At 49.2% G+C, this 20,573-nt stretch overlaps 1 protein-coding gene across 1 annotated transcript in view; it reads left to right on the top strand.

Annotated features, from left to right (window-relative positions):
- NCKAP5 (NCK associated protein 5) overlaps positions 1-20,573 on the top strand; it is a 232,192-nt gene that overhangs the window by 124,838 nt on the left and 86,781 nt on the right. Inside the window, exon 8 of the mRNA XM_078876191.1 lies at positions 6,022-6,085. Within this exon, the coding sequence (XP_078732317.1) occupies positions 6,022-6,085 (64 nt within the window). The remainder of the gene's footprint in view (positions 1-6,021; positions 6,086-20,573) is intronic.

Genomic DNA, 20,573 nt, shown 5'->3' on the forward strand with positions numbered 1-20,573 from the left:
GGTTCGTAGCGAAGTGCGCTCAACACTGTGCAACCACTCCGCCCACGCTACTGATACGTGCGTCCAATTTAATGCGTAAAAATTGTTGAGTTTAGATTTGTTTATATTGTATGCAATGGGTTCACGTCTCGCCGTTCAATCCCTAGTCGTCATCATCAACATCGTTAGATTTAGTCTATCCACTGCTGCACAGGGGCCTCCTCACCCAATCGTCCTCTGCTGTAGAAGGCCTCATGCGGTTTCTGACCGCATGGACTGCCATTGGGAATTAGTGAGAAGCCTTTGACAAGTACATTTCGAGATTGTGCATTTGGACTGTTGATTCCTTTGCACTGTAGTTTCATTCAGTTCTCCCGGTGCGGCTGGTTAGTGGTACTTGTCTGCAAGAGCAGTAAACAACCAAGGACTTGGGACTGGGTGTTGCTGTGCGGTGCGATGCTGAAACACCACATTATCTCTGCGTGGAATGTGCCGGGCTGCTCATTTCCATGTTATGGATCTCCGTGAAAGAGAAGCGACCTCTGAGTGGCCTGGTAAAGGCGGAGGAAGTCGTAGACTTTCACGTCCGAGTCAATCATTAAACCTCTGCAGTGTCTTGTCTGGCATCTAGCAGAGTGCGTGAATCCAGTCGTCTCCTTTGTGCATTTTCGCTAAATCTGCCAATTTTCTGGGTTGTTAACTGCTGTTAACTTTGGGATATTAGCAGGCAATTGCAGACAATTTGGTCTTAAAGACAAGGCAATAAAGGCTAATAGCTAGATCCTTACAGATGATTGGAATCACCAGAAAACTCAGGCGGGTGTGTTTCATGTGTGAGAGCTCGTGAAGGTGAGACAGAGAGATGGAGGAGGATTGAGAACAATTTGAAAAATGGTTCTCTACCACGATGTCCCCAGGTCATGGAACAATATTACAGCCTTTGTTTCTTTAAACCATCCCATTGCAGTTGGCTTGCCACGGCAATTGGATTCATTGCTTGAACGATATGAAGGTTTAGTTAACCAAACCTCAAACCTCATCTCAGACCTATCTCAATGGATTTTTTACTTTAATTTCAAACTTTTTATTATTTTTTAATGGTTTGAAGTAGTTTCAGTGTGTATCTTTATCGCTCAATATATCTACCCGGTTTGATGCCGTTTGACCTTTATCACTTGTGTACAGTATTGCTTTCGTGACTCAAATCTCCCTTGATAATAAAGAGACTTCATTCTTTATGGTCTGTCACCTGGTGTTAAATGAGGGTTATTGGTCGTAATGGTTGGAAATTATTATGAGTCCGTCCATTGAGATGTGTCCTTGGTGTATCGCTAGATGAGAGCCCAGTGAGACGAAAAGTGGCTTTTCTCATGCGATTGGACCAATCCTCGTGATCCCTCCCAGAAAGCGACTGCTTCTCCATCACAAAGCACTCGATTTTAACACGTGTGTGTTGACGCGCACACACACGTGTTGACGCACACACACGTGTGCGTCTTATGGGGAGCGGTAGTGTAGTGATTAGTGCTACGCTGCGCGAGTTCGATTCCAGCTCTCGGCCAACACCAGTGATGATTATCTAAACCGGTCTTGGGCCTCCCTTAGGTCGACTCGGCCTCAAATGAGTACCTGGTGCGGTGTGTAAACATCGCCACTGGGGAGACAAAGGCGGCCGGGCGTGGTGCTGGCCACGCACCTCCTCATGTGCCGTGCCGGCCATCATAGGTGCTCGCTAACAGCACTTGCCCCTACAGTCTGTTAAGGCTATACGGAGGATCCTTTGTCTTTGTGCGTGTTGGTTCAGCCCATTTTCTGGTAACATTCATGGGCTGCTTGCAGAAGGGAACTGAGGAGCATCCAGCCCTTTGTGTGCCAGTGGCAGCCTCCCCGCAGTAATCTCATCACCGCGCTCCGTGGCGCAGTGGCTTCACTGTGCCACATTATTAGCCCGTTTTGCTGCGATCGGTGATGCCTTTCAGCCAGCTATCGCAGTCATTAGGGGCCTCCCCTTGCGGCCGAGGAAGGAGGTGTGGTGGTGGCGGTGGGGAGGGAGGAGAGGCGGGGTGGCGTACGGGTTAATGTCGTCAATATGCACCCCACGTGGCCCTCGCCACAAAGGCAGCATGCTCGTGCTCCAAGACACCACCGGCTTCGATCACGGAATGTGAGCTACAGGGTTGGCGGTAAGATCGCGTGATTTCATTGCAGCGCACAGCATCCTATCGGTTCCGTTAACCGCGTGTTGATACAAATTGGCTAAAGTAGCAGAGTTTTCCTTGCCTGTGAATTGCTATTTTTGTCATTATTAGATTAAAGGTCAGAGTTCAGTTTATTTTGTATTGCTTAGTTTGCTCTCAACAGAAATTGTAATGCCAATGCAGAAATGCTAACCAACATTGTATTTTGTAGGTCTCACAGAGAGTGCCTTATCTGCTTTTCTCAATGATGATGTTGCAAGGCAGAGCCGTGATGCAGTGATTAGCATGCACTGCACTATGAACCTGGCAATTTGAGTTGGTTTCCTGACCAGGGCTAAAAGTGGCAGGTGATATCTGAACCGGCCCCCCTCCTCCTCCCCTTCACCAACCCACACTGCCCGGCGTCACCGACGCCCTTACGGTCAAACAACCCCCACAACCCATAGGTGCGCAGAAGCCGTCTTCCGGGAGAGCCTTGACAAAGGGCTGTAAATCACGAATGTAATTATTATTGATGATAGAGCACAACAACACAACTGTGGGAGTAGTAATAATGTTCTAAAAATGTTTTTTTTGTTCTTCCTTTTTCACAACCTCTGCGGAGGGTGACACCGTTTATCAGAAAAACACACAATCTGTGAAGGGGGGCTTGCTCGCAGCTGCTCCGAGCAGCGGGGGGCGTCGGCACCACTGGAGGGTGTCCACACTCGCTTGTGGTGACATCTGCCTGCTGAGTTCACTCTGACGGCCTCGCGCCCTTCCCTCCCGCGCCCAACCCCCAATGATTCCACTTCGTCGTGACTCATCCCCGGGATCGATTTTATTTCTCGCCACCCCTCTTACCGTCTCGTTTGTTTTCTTTCTCGTTGTGGGTTCGGTTTGGTTCGCTCCGTTAGAATATCGTCAACCGCTTCATCAGCCGTGATCAATTCACCGCTTAATGTGTGTGTGTGTGTGTGTTGAACCTCTTTAGCACCGTACATAGCCAACCGTGCTAATCGGAGGTGAAGGTCCCTCCCCAAGCCGTCGCCAACTCTCACGATCCTGCGGTTGATGAGTCTGACCAATAGTTAAGTGCACAATTCAATGCATAGATTTTATTTGACGCGTTTGTTGCCGTGCCGGTGCTGAATTCACAAGGCACGCGTGGGCATTTTAATACTCAGCCGGAATGAAGGATGCCCAAAATCAACGAAACGATTTCTCCTTTCACAGTGCGAGCAAATGATGCAGAACCGTTCTATCTGCCTGTGGCTTGAGCGTGCAGCTTGCCTCTAAAAATCATATTACAGTGATCTCCAAATGGATATACGGTAATGCAATACGTATTTTATTTTTATTTTTTTCGCCAAATAGCCCGGTCGTTCCGCTGCCATGAGTTCCGCGTGAATACATCATCGCTGTCTTTGGCGACGTGCGTTGACACCGATGTTGTCGTTATCCCGCTCCGCTACTTGCTGATGTGTCACTGTCTGTCCGCAGTTGCCGGAGAAAACACGTGCGCACGTGAGGGTTTGGTTAGCTGTAACTGTTTCTGGGTTTGTTAAATAAATAAATACATTTGTTCGAATAGCTGCCATTTATTGTAATTGTAATAATATAGTGGATACTAGCATTGTTCCAAGAACGTCTGTCCCATTCTCGCGGACTTGATAGAATGTTTTTCGGTTGCAGTAAATAACAGTTAAAGCTAAAATAAGCCACACGTGGCAGATTCCATCCAATTGCGTGTATCTATAATTGTCTAGAAGGTACTGTAGAAAAATAAAATTCGTGTGTTAAAAATTACAGCGCAGGATGCCAGTCGTGATTTTGTTATAGAGAAACGGTTACGTGTTGTTGGAAAAACGGTCACGTTTGCTCCACTTATTCAAACAAAAAAAGAAGGCAATTTTGATTGGGGCTATCCGAGTTGTTTTTTCACCCCCCGGCTTCTCAATGGAGAGTCGGTGCATGGATGCCCTTACGTGCGGCGGTGAGGCTGCATCGTTACGAGCCCGGGACTGGGTCAATCAATGTAATCGTGTGTCGTTGCAATACAATGTGTCACTGCGAGGAGTAGTAATTTCACTGCACTTCGCTTTACCATATTGATTGGCTCTGACTGAAGATGCGGCGCAGCTCCGCATCGTAGTGGCAACAGGGGTGATGGAGAGATGTGGGAATGGGATATTTTGTTCGTCATTGAAGCAAGTATGCCATTCTCACGTATAACTTGGATATGGTCAGCGTTCGGTGATAATGTACACAAAGGTGGCATTGCGAAATAAGTTTACCTTTAGTTCTGTGGGACGTTGATAGTGTCCTCATGGTGATTGCTTAAAATAGTTTGACACAATTTAAATGTCTAAACGTACATATTTGTACAACATACATACGTACGCATATGACAACGTGCACTACGCAGCAATGTATATCGAAACATTGCAAGTGTAAATAAATGAAGATGTGATTTTACATTCCTGTTCCTCGCTTTGTAAGCAAACTCTGCGGTCCCCTTAGATTATTTATTTTCGCTTTCTACGTACAGGACGCGAGTTTCGGGAGAGTTGGCTTGGGAATGTCGACGCTGTTTCCGTTGCGTTGAGAGATTCTTGTCCACGCAAAGCGTCTCCGTCCCCAGTGATGGCGGCCCGAGGGTGAAGCGAAGTTCCTTTTCACCGCCCGGCTCGTCGCGCGACCCTTGCAGAGCGCCGTGACGATTTACGAACCTCTTGTTTAAGTTCGATGTAAATATCTACGCACGGCGCACCTGGCCACTCGGCGGTGCTTCAGCCAACGCACCTGGCTCTTGCGCGGTGCGGCGCACCTGGGCCCACAACGCAGCGTGGCTCGGCCGGCGCACCTGGCCGGAGCGTCAACGTTTCGCCACAGGCTCGAGGTGGGGTTTGGTTTCTATCTTCCTCGGGTGCCTCTCGAGGTGAGAAGGGAGATCCGATGACAACCAAAATTGACGGTTCGATCGCTCTCGCTGATACCATGATGTTGACACACGCACTTCACCTGCGCGTCGGATAGGGACGTTGTGAGCGACAGCGCCAACGATTGGTGGCTGCTTATATAAACAAGCGTGCCCATCATTGGCCGTGGCATGTGTGCGTAATAAACGTAGTGTGTGTGAACTTATCTATGCGTGCTTCACACGAACACTTAATGCTATATATTTCCACACACAGAGACAAATATATCTGGAATAACCGTTTGGGTTGTTGGGGTAAGTGCTATTCGTGAGCGCCTATTACACCCCACGTACTACAATTGGTATTGTGGCCAGCACAACAACCAGCCATCTCTTCGTACTGATATTTACACACTGTTTCAGGTACTCGTCTAGGGCTGAGTTATTTGATTGGAGGCTCTCAGTACAAGTTCAGACATTGCTTGCCACTGATTTTATCTCTTGCCATGAATCGAACATCACGTGAACCGCTGCACCATCAATCTCCACAGACACACACGCACACATGCCAGCCCATATAACCCAAGCACCATCCCCTTACACAACATGTACCCACTGTGCAATCTAGCCGGGAATCGAACACCGTTCGCCAGGGGTCTTAGCGCAGTGCTTGCACCACTGCGCCACACACAAGACAAAGATTCCCCATATAGCCTGTAACAGACTGTTGGGGCAAGTGCTGTTGGCGTGTGCACACACGTACATATTGATAGAACCTGTCCCCGGGTTTTTGGAGTGACAGGTCTAGGCATTGTGTGCGATTCCTCTCCGTGTTTCCGTCTCCCTTGATCGAATCCTTGGGTGCCGCTCTTGACCTGTCCCTCCCTCCCCGCCCCTTCTCCCACTCTCGCCCCCACCTCCACCCCTTCTGCCCTGGCACGGCAGAGAGAAGCAGGCAGTGGCGCGGCTGCAGAGGGAGGTTGCCCGGCATCGAGGCGAGGGCTCAATGGTGAGTTTCCGTCGTGGTCGCGGTTTCCCGACCAGTGCAAACATCCCCGGTGGCGTGCGCGTGCCGCTCACCGCTCGCACACAACGCAGCGAACTCGCCCCCGAGATATTGTCACTCGTGTAACCTCGGCCAGCCTGAAGTTTTTTTTAATGATTTCGTTAACAAATTCTCGCCAAATTTTAAGGGTCTTTTTCACGAGTGTCTTGCATTGGGATGTGTGGACAAGGCTCTGAATGAGCGTTTGGCTCTGCGTGGGAGGGGAGACCAGAGCACCTAGAGAAAGAATCCATGAGGGGGTAACCCCCTCAAAACTCCGCACAGATGGGTTCAATTAACAACTGCTTTACTACCACGTCCTGGCCACCTTGCAGGCCTAGCCTACAACATCCGGCTTTCCCAGGCAGTCTCACATCCACGCTGATTATTGTTACGTTTATTGTCATGCTGGTTGGCCCAGGAAAGCGTCACTGAGTCTCAGACGCGTTCAGGAGGACCCTGCCGTGTTTTCTAAGTAGGGGGCAATGTTGTTGCTGCTGAGTGCGATCCCAACGGAGTAATATTCAGGTAAGTTTTCAGCTTTGGGATGTTTTTAGCCAATAGCAATTACATTGCTTTTTTTGTGTGTTTTGGTTTCTGAGATCTGATAAGATTGGGAGCAATCGGGGTGATTCAGTTGGAAGCAAATGTTCTTGTTGTCTGTAATGTCCATGTCAAAGTTGAAAGCAAATTATGGATCTTGCCTCGATATATGACCGGCATGATCTATGGGTCCTGGCCATTCAGGCTTGAGAAAGAAATATCAAATGTCAAAGGCATGCTTGAAACACGATGCTGTAGTGTACCAAGTCATTTATTTTGTAAATTATTAAGAGTAATTATTACATTTTAAAAGCATTAGCAGCCCTTCCAGCAGATGTAGCACACCAATTTAGCCATGTGAATGTATTTAATAAGTGTTGTAGTTCACCGAGTCGTGGGAACGCACTCAGAGTTGTGTTCATGCATGTCACATGTAGAGGTGGCACGATACCCCCTTGCAATGAAATTCATCATCGTGATTCAAGGTCATAATTCGGTTCAATAATCGATTATTTTTTAGCTTTGTGGTGAACGTAGTGGCCTCTAGTACGTATGTTTATTGAAATTATTTTGCACCGTACGTAGCCAACCATGCGAATCCAGTTACTGGAGTGGTCATGTAAACCTGTAACGCACAATACCTACGAGTTGACAAACATCCATTCATGCGTCGTGCGGTTGGGATTTGATACTATAGAAGTTATAGATGTAACTAAATGCTGTGTCATGCATTATTGTGAATTATCACACTTGTCTCTTAAGACTTTACAAGCGTATGGAGGGATATGCAAGAGCATCGCTTGGCGGAGTCGTGGCACAGCTGTTTGCCCACTGCGCCATAGATCTGACGACATATGTTCGATTCCCAGCCATGGTTAGCATCAGTGCTGAGTGATACCTGACCTGGTACTGGGTCTTATCGTCAGAATCTTTATTTCCTTATCCTGGAGAAATCCGATGAGCTTCACAAATGTCCAACCTGCCGTGACCAGCGTGGTGAAGTTTGGTTAAACCACCCCTCATGACCGAAGCCTTCGACAAAGAGCTTGCTATTTATTTGCTCACGTGGTTTTTTTTTGCGCGCGCATTACTGTTGCTGTGATCAACGCCTGGGGAGTCAGAAATGAATGAGAGGCTCCATGGCAGAGGCACTGGGAAGGGTGCATCTCGATGTACAGAGCTGCACCCCCTTCCTCCAGTCATCGTGGACGGCTCGCTGTCAAAGTCCTGTGTGTGTGTCTCCGCTATTTAAACTAGACACACACACTAGACACACACTAGACACTAGTGTTTAGTGTAAACACTAGACACACACACTAAACTAGACACACACAAACTATGCGAGAGCGGGCCGATTGAGACCAAAAAGGAGCAACCAAGCGATACAATCTTGATTTTGAAGCTTTCGTGACTGCAGGAATCCATACTCTTTGGTTCTTTCGGTAAAGTAACGTAGGTATAAAATAAAAGCGATACATTTACACATGTAAGCAGTTGAAACAACCGATATCATTAATCTGATGTCATTGCGTTAAACTACGATGAATGAGTTAAACTACAATTAATATCAGATGAACAATAAACCCGGCACTGGCCAATATCGCATTCTCGTCCAACAAAGTTCACCCCCTCGTCCTAGCTACGATTTATTACCACATTCATCATCGGCTTGTTCATTTGTTGCAATAACAACAACAGCAATAATAATGTCACGCGTTTATTACTGTGCTTTACACTCCGGCGATAAATTGACCCAAAGGCACAAAATCAGAAATGTCAAGGTCATCTTTAATGCGTTTCAAAAGTGGCAACAGTTAAAGGCTCGGGCGGTTGGCTTCCTCGCTCCTAACGGTTGCGATGCAGCCTGTCTGATGGGTATCAGTGGTGCTGTGGACGAGTGGGTCGTTTTTGTGGAGTGGGGGGGTTATAATGGATTTGCTGGCAAAAAATAAAACCCGCGCACGCCTCTCTGCAGCTCCCTGGAGAAACGCCACGCAAAAACCATCTTCCCCGTTTCTCTTTTTGGGTGTTGGTTTGTTGTTTTCTTCCAGTGTTGCCAGCTTTCTCCTCTCCCCCCTCTCCTCTGTCGCGGCTATAAATAAGGTGGCCATCGACGTACTAATAGAGGGCTATAAAGCGCGGCCCGTGCGGGGAACGAGGAGGAAGTGTCCCTGCTGCCCGTAAATGCCCTGCGCTCACCGCGCGCCCTGCAAGTCGTGTGTGCCCTTCTGGCCCCGCCGTCGCAATCCGTGGTTCGCAAAAGATGCTGTCCATTGATCTCAGGACTAATCAGAGCCAACGCAAACATAATCAGACGGCAGTTGTCGTCACGGCCGATGGGACAAATAAAAAAAGTCCGCGACTGTGAATTAATACGTTATAAAGACAATGACGACTTCTACCAATAGGCGGCGCTAGCACTTGGTGTGCCGAGGCTCCAGAGTTTGTTGCAGGGCTAAATCATTCGGGTAATGGTTGGTCTTCTTGCTTTTTGGGGGGTCGCGGGGTCCGTTGAGATCTACTGACATGGATCACGGTGCTTGGTGGCTTGAGTTTGAGGGGGGCCCGGCCCTGTCATGCTTTTGCCCCCCCTCCTTTGTAAATTCAGTTCCTTCCCTTGACTCTTTCACCACCACCCATGCCCGATGATGCCAAACTCTGCCATTGTTATTCATCTTGATTATTTCTGTTGAAAGTAATTTAGTTTTAAGTGATTTACGGATTACAAACCTAAATCAAAGTTAAAACTAACAAAACAACGTTTAATTTTGGCACAACGGGTAGTAATACAGATCGTGACGATGTGGTTTGAATTGCCGAATGGCCTACAGGATTTGGCATACATAGTGCTGCATGGTATAGAGTGTTTCAACCGTTGTAAAGCCGCAGTGGCAGCCATTATTTATTTATTTGGGGGGGCCCTCGAAATCCAAGGCCCAAGGCTGCAGCCCCTGATGCCCCCGGCGCTAATCCGGCCCTGGGTGTTGTGGTGGGGGTGGGGGGCATGAGCCGGGGAGGATGGAGTGGTGGAGGAGGTGGCGTGGTGGAGAGGGTGGGGGGGGGACGCTTCTTTGGAAAACCTTCATCGAGGGCTCCCGATTCTTCACGCACGGACGCTGCAGTGATTTACTGACGATACCATGGTCCAGAGTTCACACAGCCCCCTTGCCGTATCCGTTTCTCGAATGAACGCAAAGGGGGCGGTGTGTGTCCGCGCGCGTGTGTTAGTAGTAAAATGTGGGGAGCGGGAGTGTAGCGGTGAGCGCGCTGCCCTACGAACCCGGCGTGCCGAGTTCGATTCCCGCTCGCGGCCAATACCAGTGGCAATTATCTGAACCAGTCCTGGGCCTCCCCTAGGTCGACTCGGGCTCAAATGAATACCTATTGCGATGTGTACACATTGCCACGAGGGAGACAAAGGCGGGCGGGCGTGATGCTGTCCACCCACCCCCTCGTGTGCCGTTCCAGACTTCATTGGTGCCCGCTAACAACACTTACCCAAACAGTCTGTTAAAGGCTATATGATGGATTTTTGTCTTTTTGTTGTAGTCATAGCAATATTTACAAGGGTAGCTCGAGTTTACATCGCTGGTCAAGAACATCATCATATGCCGAATTAACTTTTTCATCATGCCAGGAAGTGTATGCAAGGAGCAACTGATCACCATATCTTCCAAAGTTTGGAGTTCGCCATAGTTACAGGGACGATTGTCTCGTAATCTTTGCCACTTGCGTAACAGATTCGATTCCCCCCGTGGGACGTCCTGATGCAGTTTATGACCACCCACTGTCGTCAGGATAGCATGAGGCCAGGAAGTTTTGGCCGTAGGATATTCAATCGCGCTCCTGTTATTGACGTCCGTGCTGCCCCTATTGGTGTTGCCTACTTCTCCTCTCGAGCGAAGTTCGATTCCAGAAAATGGGCAGCTGCTATTGTCCAGAACGGTCGGCCTAATATTAATCAGGGAGGCAGACAAGCAGTCACGATCTTCACAGATGGGTAGCATTGCGTGATACTGACTTGAAAAGAGAGTAAGTAGGCTTGGGCAGAACATGTCACCAGAAGTAACGATGGCCGCTAGCCGATAATTAAGACCGATTGACAGCCAAGGGAAAAAACGGGCCTGAGAGGTCCAACCACCGAGGCGATGGAACTATGAAATCACCTCGCGCGCAGGTGGTAAGCGGATTATTATGTTGCGCGATCGTGAGAGGTGGCGACACCTCGGGAAGGCCTTCATCCAGCAGTGCATCGATCGTGGCCGAGGATGACGACGATGATGAATGCTCCACAGCAGCACAGAACGATTTTGTTCGCAGGGGGGGTCGTCATTCGTTGTCTTGGTGTGCATGCTCGCATGGGTCCCACACCAATCATTGGCTGAAGCCATTGGGGCAAACTCTACTGCCTCTGCCCCAGATTTACTCCGCGCAAAAACCAATCGGCTCTCCCAGCGCAGTATATCTTGCGGTGAGACAAAGGTTCAGCCGCAGCGTCCTCGGGGTTGTGCTGCTCTCCTGTGGACTGATGTGAGTATGAATGCATGTATGTGCACAGGAGGTCGCAATAACGCAATGGATTCTTGCATCCATCTGTGTGGAGCTTTGTGTTACAAAAAATCGATGTGGTGTTCTCTCGTTGCACCGGGTTCCTTCCACTTGGTAGAAACTCATTGAAGGAATTGGCCAAATATCCCAATGCAAGAGCCTCCTAAACAAGGGTCTTGAGGCTCAGGCTTTCCTGGATAAATTTAGAATCATAATTAATTTTATTGTTCAGACATCGGCGAATATATGTTAACAACGTGTGTGTAGGCAGAGTGGTGGCATAAAGATTAGCGTACTGCTTTAAAATAATGGTGACCAAGGTGCAATTTCTGGTTGTACATTCCAGCAGTGGCCTCCCCTAGGTTGTCTCAGCCTATAATGAAAACATGAGTAGCTAGCCGCGGTGGGAACAAAGGTGGTCAAATGTGCTTCTGGCCATACCATCTGCCTGTGTGTCGTATCAGCTCTAATATCCGATCACGAACAGCACTTGCCTCGGCACGAACAACAAACAGTCTGTGAGGCTAAATGAGTGATTTTCATCCTTTGTGTCTGGTGTGTGTGTGTGTGACCCTGGGCATTGTTACACTCATCCCAAAGCCGAAGCAGACGACAAGAGGAAACCACTCCAAAGGAGCGTTGGAGGTTGTGCGTTGCCTGTGCGCGTCTCTCCCTGCCTCTCTCTCGCTCGCCAGGAGGCCGTTAACAACCAAATAAAAGCGTGGGGCAGGTGCGGGTCGGCACAAAAGGGGTCCTCGTTTTTTAATGCCGCAGCTTTGCGGGCGATCCCTGTCGCCGGGTGTTATTGGGCAAGCGAACGTTTAGTCCAAAAGGCCCGTTTGTTTTGCAAGCTGGTAATGCAACGATAATTGCATCTTATCGCAACAAGGGACGTGGTGACCTGTTACAGCTGAGTCAGCTCGCTCCTCATCTCAGAAGGATGTGGTGTGGTGATGACGATGGTGATAATTCACCTTGGGAGCTCTTGGCGATGGGCCACATGCCCGCACTGTGTCAGGTGACCGTGAGACATCCGCGGTCTCCTTTCCGTGTCGCTTGTTGAAGTGTGTTGATGCAGCTTTCCTGTCGCGCTAACCGTGCCTAATTGCTTGTAATCGTCATTTCTAATGATTCCACTAATCTGTTGCATGAAAAGGGGAGTTTGTGCTTCGATTTGTAATGGCCATGAAATGTGTTTCAGATATAATTACGATTTAGTTTATCTGAAATCAGGAGACAAAAAATAAGCCAATGTAAATGTCTGCTAATGTTCGTTAAAACTCCCTGATATCCACTGAAATAAAATATAAAGCGCACCGATGTTTATCCTTAAAACAGTAGTGCATGATTTATATTGCCTGGGCTTTTTAAAATAATCTAAAATAGATTTGGAAATAAGTTTGAAAAAATATAAGCTTCACCCAGTCATAGCAGAGTCTTTCCCAGGCTAAATTCACAAGGTTGGTGATTTAGGTTTGTGATTTATAGCGACAGTCTACTGTAGAAATGCATATATTTGTGCATGTGAAGAATGCGTGTCGGGTGTTATATTTTTTCGCGTATTTTTTTCGTGCTGTGAAGTGCGAGACGCTGTCCCGAGACGGAGGGCAGACGCTGCTGTGCGTCGCGTTTCAAGCCCGCGCTCTAGCAGAATAGCCGGGGCTTGTGTGATCTGCCCGGCTCTAGTTTATTTACACGCAAATAGATCCCATACACACTGTGAACATTATTTATGTATCGAAATTGCACGCATCCTGTTTCTTTGCCCGAATAAATAGCATCATGAGCAACTTTGGGGTTTAGTTTTTTTCTCCCCCCGTGAACAGTGTTTAATTATTAAGTTAATATTTCGCTGCACACGTTTTCATGTGTGTTTAAGCGTGGACACCCTATTTATATTTTCGCACGTGGGAAAAGGGCAGAATTTAGCACGTACCACGCTGTATAGCTTTCGGCCATTATGCTTTACGCGCACGACATCACGCGCCGCGAGTTTCTGCGTTTGCGTGCGTTTAATGTTCGGCAAAATTGCTGAGCCATAAAATTGAACGCGCTCGCCTTGGATATAAAACCGGCAGCAGGTTATTGCAGATGCTCGGCTAATGCAGAGATATTTAGAGAAGCTGCAACGGCCACCCGTTATCGTGCGTTTAATCGCTTCGCCCGTGCCACGGTGACTCCGGGGGCGAAAGCGCCGCGTGCGCCCTGTAATAAGACGTCTCGGTGGGAGCTGGTTAAGCAAGGACAAGCCCGCCTTCAGCCCCCCTGCCGAGAAGGCAGCCGGCATCAGCGTAGCCGCGAGCTCTCCTCCGGCTTGCTATTAACGCCGTGAGTGCCGTAATTAGCTGCCCTCCCCGCTACGGCCGCGGTCCCCGCAGAGATGTGAGACCGTGGCGGCATTAATGACTGTTACCGCTTGGGGGTTTACGTGGCGCGGAAGCCGGGGGAGGGATGCTTTGGCATTGCGGGACGAAAGGGATGAGGCTGTGGTGAGCGGGGAGGGGGGTGTGGGGGATGCAAGGTGGGTGTGCAGGTATTCCCTTCAGGCTGCACTACCTCTCAAAAATAAGCATTCAGATCTCTCGTCCCGCAGCGGGCGTGAACGACAAAGGACGACACTTGTGTTGTTATACAAACGTATTGTGTGAGATGTATCGGGATGGGTGGAGCGGTGGCGCTGCACTATGCACCTGGACGCCTGAGTTCGATCCCCAGGCACAGCGAACATCAGTGGCGAGCGATAGCTGTCCAATCGCGGCAACCCGCTTTGCCAGTGTCTTGAGGTATGTTCAAACAATTCCCATGACTGACACAGCATGGAAGAAGCCTTCATCCAGCATTGGAGAGAGAGACGCCTAAATATTATTGTATTATTATAGGTTGAAAAACAATATGCAGGTTCTTAAACCGTGTTTTTTTTTTTGAATCAGTCAAAGAGAAATAGCGAATACTTCTTTAAAGAGGCTTTTATAAATATGTCATGGTCTGGAAATGGGCCTCCTCTGTTTTTTCATTTCATGAACAATGCATCATACTCTTCATGTACAAGTGCAAAAATATGTATAACATACTGGAAATAGTCTCCATACACCACCATGTCATCTTAAAGTTATGACAATTACTCAAAATCGTTTACATTAGCAGTGGCGACTGAAATATGAAATAATAAAATAATAACCACTTTCCTATGCATGTTTTTAATATTTTGTTCTCAAACCGCCCCCTCCTCCCCCAACTTCTCATATATACATGACACGAAACAATCGTTATTAGAGAAGTTAATCCCTAACGTGCCAATGGAGAGCGTGTGGCTTCTCCTCGCACATGCAACCAGTTTTCGTAATTGCTGCAACCTTCATAACATGTTTGGCACGTGAGGCCCCCTTTCTGTCGGCTGCCATTAAACACGTGTATTTAAAGGGAAACCTTCCAGTGACCCACTTTTAATGGACTGCACATGTACTGTGACGGCAGATTCCTGCCGGTGCGTGGCTGAGAACCCACCAAATATTAGAGATAGACTTTTAGCAGCAGAATGAAGAATTCGTTAAAGACTTTGCTGTGTGAAACGTAACCCAAAACCGAGCATTTACGAATATTTGTCCTGGCTCAGAATGAATATTTGTCCTGGAATGGATACAAAACAGCTCAGGGTTGGGTGTCTGACTCTTACGATAATACAACCACAAAACCACGTGTTTTCTATTGCTGTCGGCACCCTCCCCCCCCCCCTTTCTCTCTCTGTGTCTATCTCTGTCGTCGGCATTTCGGCTGCTCGTGTCTCCGACCTTACGAATATTGGACGTCTGTGTCCTGACGTCATGTGACCGCAACGTGTCCCCGTCCTTGCCGGTGTGGAACGTACGAACGGAAGGAACGGTGGGCGCATGGCGGTGCCATCGTGTTGTGGGGGGAAGCTCACGCCAGCCGTTACCTGAGCTCACTCGGTCGTGAAGTGTGGCTCAATTGCAGCTTCGTTGTAGTGGACTTGGTGGTGGTGGTGGTGGTGATCGTGGTGATCGTGGTGGTAGTGATGGTGGTTGGAGACTGTTGTTGAATCTGGAGCTCTTCATGACGAGGTGGGGCCCTGCCATCAGCCAAAGCAAAACGCCTGCCTGAGCACTTCACGTCATCGAACGCTCTACCCCCTCAACAGTGGGTGGAGGAGTTGCTGCACACCTGGGCAGTGTGTTCACGTGTACCTGGAGATACTCTACGACCTTTGCCTGGTTGTAGTGAAGCAGAAACTTCGCTTTGGGCAGAAATTAAAGGCAATATAACTAATGGCTTGCGCCTAGAGTTTATTAAATATTTCCGAGTAGATTGCAGTTGGAATTTTAAAAAGAGTCTTATCTGCATGGTGTAAATTACCATTTTAATTACCAGTGTGCGCTCCCGTTGTTGATGGAACCTCCTGGCGCGAATGTCTATCGCTCTCTCGGTGGGGTGCGCAGGCCGGATTAGCGGTGCGCGCTGATAGACTGCGCGCAAACACCGCACGCACACACGCGTGCTCACACACACACGCGTGTTCACACACGCAAGCACGCGTGCACACACACACACGCACGGACGCACCGTGCCGTGACGTTACTGGCAAGGATTATGGTGGAATCAGGGCTCCTCTAATGCATCGTAAAGACCTATGGTTTGGGCGCTAGCCTCAACTGCAACCGTGCGAACCGAGTGCAAATACATCTTTGCTGCTGGGGATGCCTTTGGATTCGGTGTTTTAATTGGAGTGAAGAGGTGGCACAGTGGCGCACACAGCGCACCATCATCTCTGCGACCCAAGTTTGATACTTGGCCGTGGCTACCACCATCACTGGTGAATGATATCTCAACTGGACCCAGCTCCCCCCCCCCCAACTCCTTTTATTACCCCGGCTGGCCGTTGTGGTGATGTTTGGTCAAACAACCACAAACAACCACCATGGCTAACATGGTGTAGAGAGGCCTCCATCCAGCAGTGGATTTTCACACGGCTGTAAATTGTTGTAAAACAAAATGCAGTCGCTCTCAGTCCACCAAGGCCCTTTCAATGCCCTGTCCATCATGGGATATTGTTGACTACGCTCTACCACCCGAGACAATGCTGGGAATAGTTTTACTCTTTTATTTGTTGAAATCACTTCCGTTTTGTCTCAACATAAACCTTCGCATCGCACGGATAGATGTGAGGCTCTTCACGCGGGCCTCTGTTAGGGTCTCTGCTAAAAGCAGGTGTCCTGCAGGGCTGTGTCGTGCGCATAAGCGGAGACATTTCTCAGGCTACCGCACCCACACCGAACAAAACCCAGGAGGATTATGGTTCACTGTGAAGGGGAAATTATTTCCCTTTAGAAATGCCTCCCGAGCACGAAGTGACAAATTTGGAGTCGGTGCTCACAAGGAAAGGGAAAGAAGTTGACAGTAAAATTGCACCTATTAGGCTGGGCTTTGTGGGATAGCAAAACTCAACCATTCTTTAAAAGAACAAAACAACCCTCTCGTGAATAGAGAGGCCATCAATAAAGCTTTCTCGCACATTGCTATGCTTGAAACGGTTGCTTTTTTTTTGCTTCTTCCTCGGCGAACGTCGAAAACGAATGGCTCGTCCAGATCAACGCCTTGCGCGGAGACTAACGCGCTTGCGGCGACCGTGACGTGCCGACTGCATCCCGGGCACTTGTCCAACGGGGCCTGCCGTGTGTTTGGCCGCGGTGCACGGTGACGGCGGTGGCGAAGAGGGCTTTGGCCTCGGGTTGCCACCTCTGCCGCTTTTTCCCAACATCGCCTCTTTTTTGGTTTGTGCAGATAATCTGAGGCAAGTGCCAATCAGTTAACAATTATAATAATTATTGTAATACGCCACTCAACACAATTCTCCTCCCCTCGTCTACTTCTCTGTTCTTGCCGTATCGTGAGATATTGTTCGTCTCCTCCTCACGACGGGACGTCCCGGTTTTGTTTTGCAACCTCAGAGGTGGTGGCAGCCAGAGTTTGGGCCGCCGCTGTGCGACGCGGAGCGGCGGCGGCGTTGAGCGATCGGGCGGCGATCGACGAACGGAGCTGATCGATTCATTCGTGAGCCTTCTCCGGCGGCCGGTTCTGGGGGGGCCCCGCGTGGCCCCGCGTGGCCCCGCGTGGCCCAACTTGCTCGGGCCACTCAACTCCCGTCTCGCCCCCGTCCGTGTCTCTGCGGCGCGCTCAGCTGGGGGGAGCAAACGCTGCAGTTTGCTCCCGAGCCAGCAGATGGCTCCAGCGGCTTATGAATGCAATGAAATTACCGTAAACCCGAACGTCGGAACATCATGACCTGCGTGTAGCCGACTTGCATGTGTCGTGCACCCGCCACACTCCACCACCCACCCACCCTACGTTTGTTGTTCTTGGAATTTGTTTTGTCTTTTCGTCGTGTTTCCCGCTCGGCATCAGATTCGTCGTCTCAATGGGACTTGTTGTCCGGATACAAGCAAAATACAACGTACGAGTGAATTAACCCGGAGGAGGAGCAGGAAACGCCATGTCTGGTGTTCACGCTAACGAGCAACCTCCGAGGGCAACGCGTGCAACACTTGTTGGCCTCTCTCCAGATCTTAATCTCCCCATCCTGCGCAGCGGTCGGTTGCGTCTCCGTGCTCCGCCGCCGCCATCGCAACCGACTCTCCGCAGCGCCCAACTCGCCACACATCAAACGAGAAGCTCGGAGCATATTGCCCTTGATTGAATGCACCCCCTCGCTCCGTGATGAACACGCGATGAACACGGTTAACGAGTCTCGTGAGTGCGCCGAGAAAACCGCGGGGGGCTCCGGAGCAAAAGGGGGGCTGCTCGTGCCGGCGGCTGCACTCTCGCGGTCGGCGAGTTTCATTCTCCCCAGGGTCGTGCGCTTTCGCAGAAACTCTTTGTCCGTCGCTGGCTTCTCTCGTGTCGGCGTGAGGCGCGCTGTAGAAATAATAGTTCAAGGCGTTTGTGGACTCTGGCGCGCGTGGGATTGCGATTGCCTCGGCGGCGCTCGTTAATCATTTTGTTCGCAGCATGGAACGTAGCCGCCGTGAGTGCGACTTAGGGGGGGGCTCTCGCCTCTCGGCCCCCCTTTGACTCGTTAATGCTGCAGTGCTCCTGCCCTCGGGCCCTTAGAGTCAGCTGCTGCCTGATGCAGGTTGTTTTAAGTGTCTGCTTGAACAAGACACGATCGTATTATATGCCACATCCCAACTTATGTCGCCCCATTTTGTTAATGGCTGCACTTTGAGAGTGCACGTGAAAGTAGAAATGTAAACGAGTGCTCGTGGGTTTTGTTGTGAAGTTCGCCGTAGGGCGCGCTCCCTTCGTGATTCACAAACGTTGGCAGCAGCGCCTGTGGTGCAGTCTCGCCAAGCTGTGCACAAAGGGGATCATCCTTCTCGCCTCTTGAAAGCGGAATGACAAAACACAAATCGTATGAATTCATGACTAGCGTGATGATGATGTTGAGAAACATACTACTTACAATACAGGATTTGAAAAATAGTATAATTTAGCAACCTGGCCATCAATATCTCGAGTGAGCATTCACAACCAACACAATCATTGTTTTAAATGCCTGTCCTCCAGATTAGGTCACCATCTACAAAGTAACGAACTTGGGGTTTTAAAAAGTGATTTAGTTTTGCAGATATTTTTTTATTTAATTGCTCATCCTTGCACTACTTTTTGGTTTGGGAGTCTTAAGCAGCACGACAAGTGTGTTTTATGCGTCTCCTCTTCCGTCCGGCTGATGTTGAGGGCAGGAACGAGATGTTCCATGTGAGGTTGATTAGCCGCTGAATTGCGTCATCCTCAGCATAGTACCAGCGTGCCTCCTGCGAACTTGTGTTTCTGGGCGGTGTGGCATTATGTGTTGCATTGAATCGTTTCAGTAAATAAATAGCAGAACTATAGACCGGAGCAAAAATTGGTACCATAAGAGGTTGCGCAACTACAGTGGCACTGATGTCTCTATTTGGCGACTAAATTGATGTGAAATACTTTCCAAATGTGGCTCAACTCAACATTTCATCATAATACATTTCATTTTTTTACAAAACAAGCCCGAATAAAGTTTTTCCAATTGAAGTGGCAATGACAAATGAATTATCCGGTCTGAGCTCACTGACTCTTAAAACATTAAACTCCAGCCAATGATTCATCCTCAAGCGCCCTCGTTAAAAAACAAAAAATCTTGGCCGCGCCTCTGATTGCGAACATCTTAAACTGGCCTACGTGCGACGATGGTGGCATCGCTGCGGCGTTTCGCACGTGGACCGGGGTCGGTTCAGGACAGAACGCAGCACGTGCGGGGACAGCGGCGCTGGCGGCGAGCGCGGAGGAGCGTGGGACACATCGCGCGCGCGCTGCGGGGGAGACCTCTGAGTGGAGCCTTTGTGTCGATGCTAATGTCACTTTGAGGCCGTGCACAATCGCGGCGCCAATTGAATGGCCATTAGGCGCGATACTGTGTTTGGACGAAGCGGGCATTGATGGCAATGGCTCTGTGTGTTGTGTAAACACCGGCCACTGGGCAAACAAAGGCGGCGAGGCACGGCGCTGGTTGGCCACAACACCCCCTCGTGCACCGTGCTGGCCTCCGTAGGAACTCTCTTTCAGCATTGGCTGCAATTCTCTCTATTAAAGCTGAATCTTTCGTCATGTACTTATTTGCAATCTGTATTAATATCTTTCACTGAAGCAGGGTTTTATACACAATGCCAACAGGCGACAATAAGAGCATATTACGGTCGCTGCGTAAACGTGCCCGTTGGCTTTGTTTACTTGCCAGATATTACCCTGTGGCAGTTTGGACCAGATGCGTCCTTGGAAACTCAACTTCGAGGTGTCTCAGCGCGAGCAACCTATAAGCAATTTCAGGCGGGTTGACACCCCAAATATTGTGGCAGATTCCTCGAATGTTCAGCCAATCTCGAATGTCATACCACTTGAAAAATATCACGCAGTCTCGATGAATATTCTGACAGTCACGATGCATTTTCAGGGAGTCTACAAACATTTTAAACTGTTCGTAAACAGTCTGAAGCATTCCATGTGATGTGTTCGATTTGTTTTGAGTGTAGAAACCGGTAAACCACAGGGGGAAGAGAAGCACAGATTGTTTGACCAAATGATCCTTTAACGGCTAAGGCCCAACACATAGCTTAGAGGTTGGAACGGTTTGCGTTTATATGCCGTGTCACGGACTCATTCTAACAGTCAGACACTGATACATTTACGGAGCTAAGTTATTTATTGTTGCTGTGAGTTAATTTCTTTTGCTAATAACGGGCAAGTGTGCTGCGGTGTTGCTCGGATAGAATGCCTTTACCCGGCACGCGTCACTTAGGACTTGTGTTCGCCAGAGGGC

This window comes from Lampetra fluviatilis, chromosome 2 (assembly GCF_964198595.1).
Source record: "Lampetra fluviatilis chromosome 2, kcLamFluv1.1, whole genome shotgun sequence".
NCBI classification, from domain to species: domain Eukaryota; kingdom Metazoa; phylum Chordata; class Hyperoartia; order Petromyzontiformes; family Petromyzontidae; genus Lampetra; species Lampetra fluviatilis.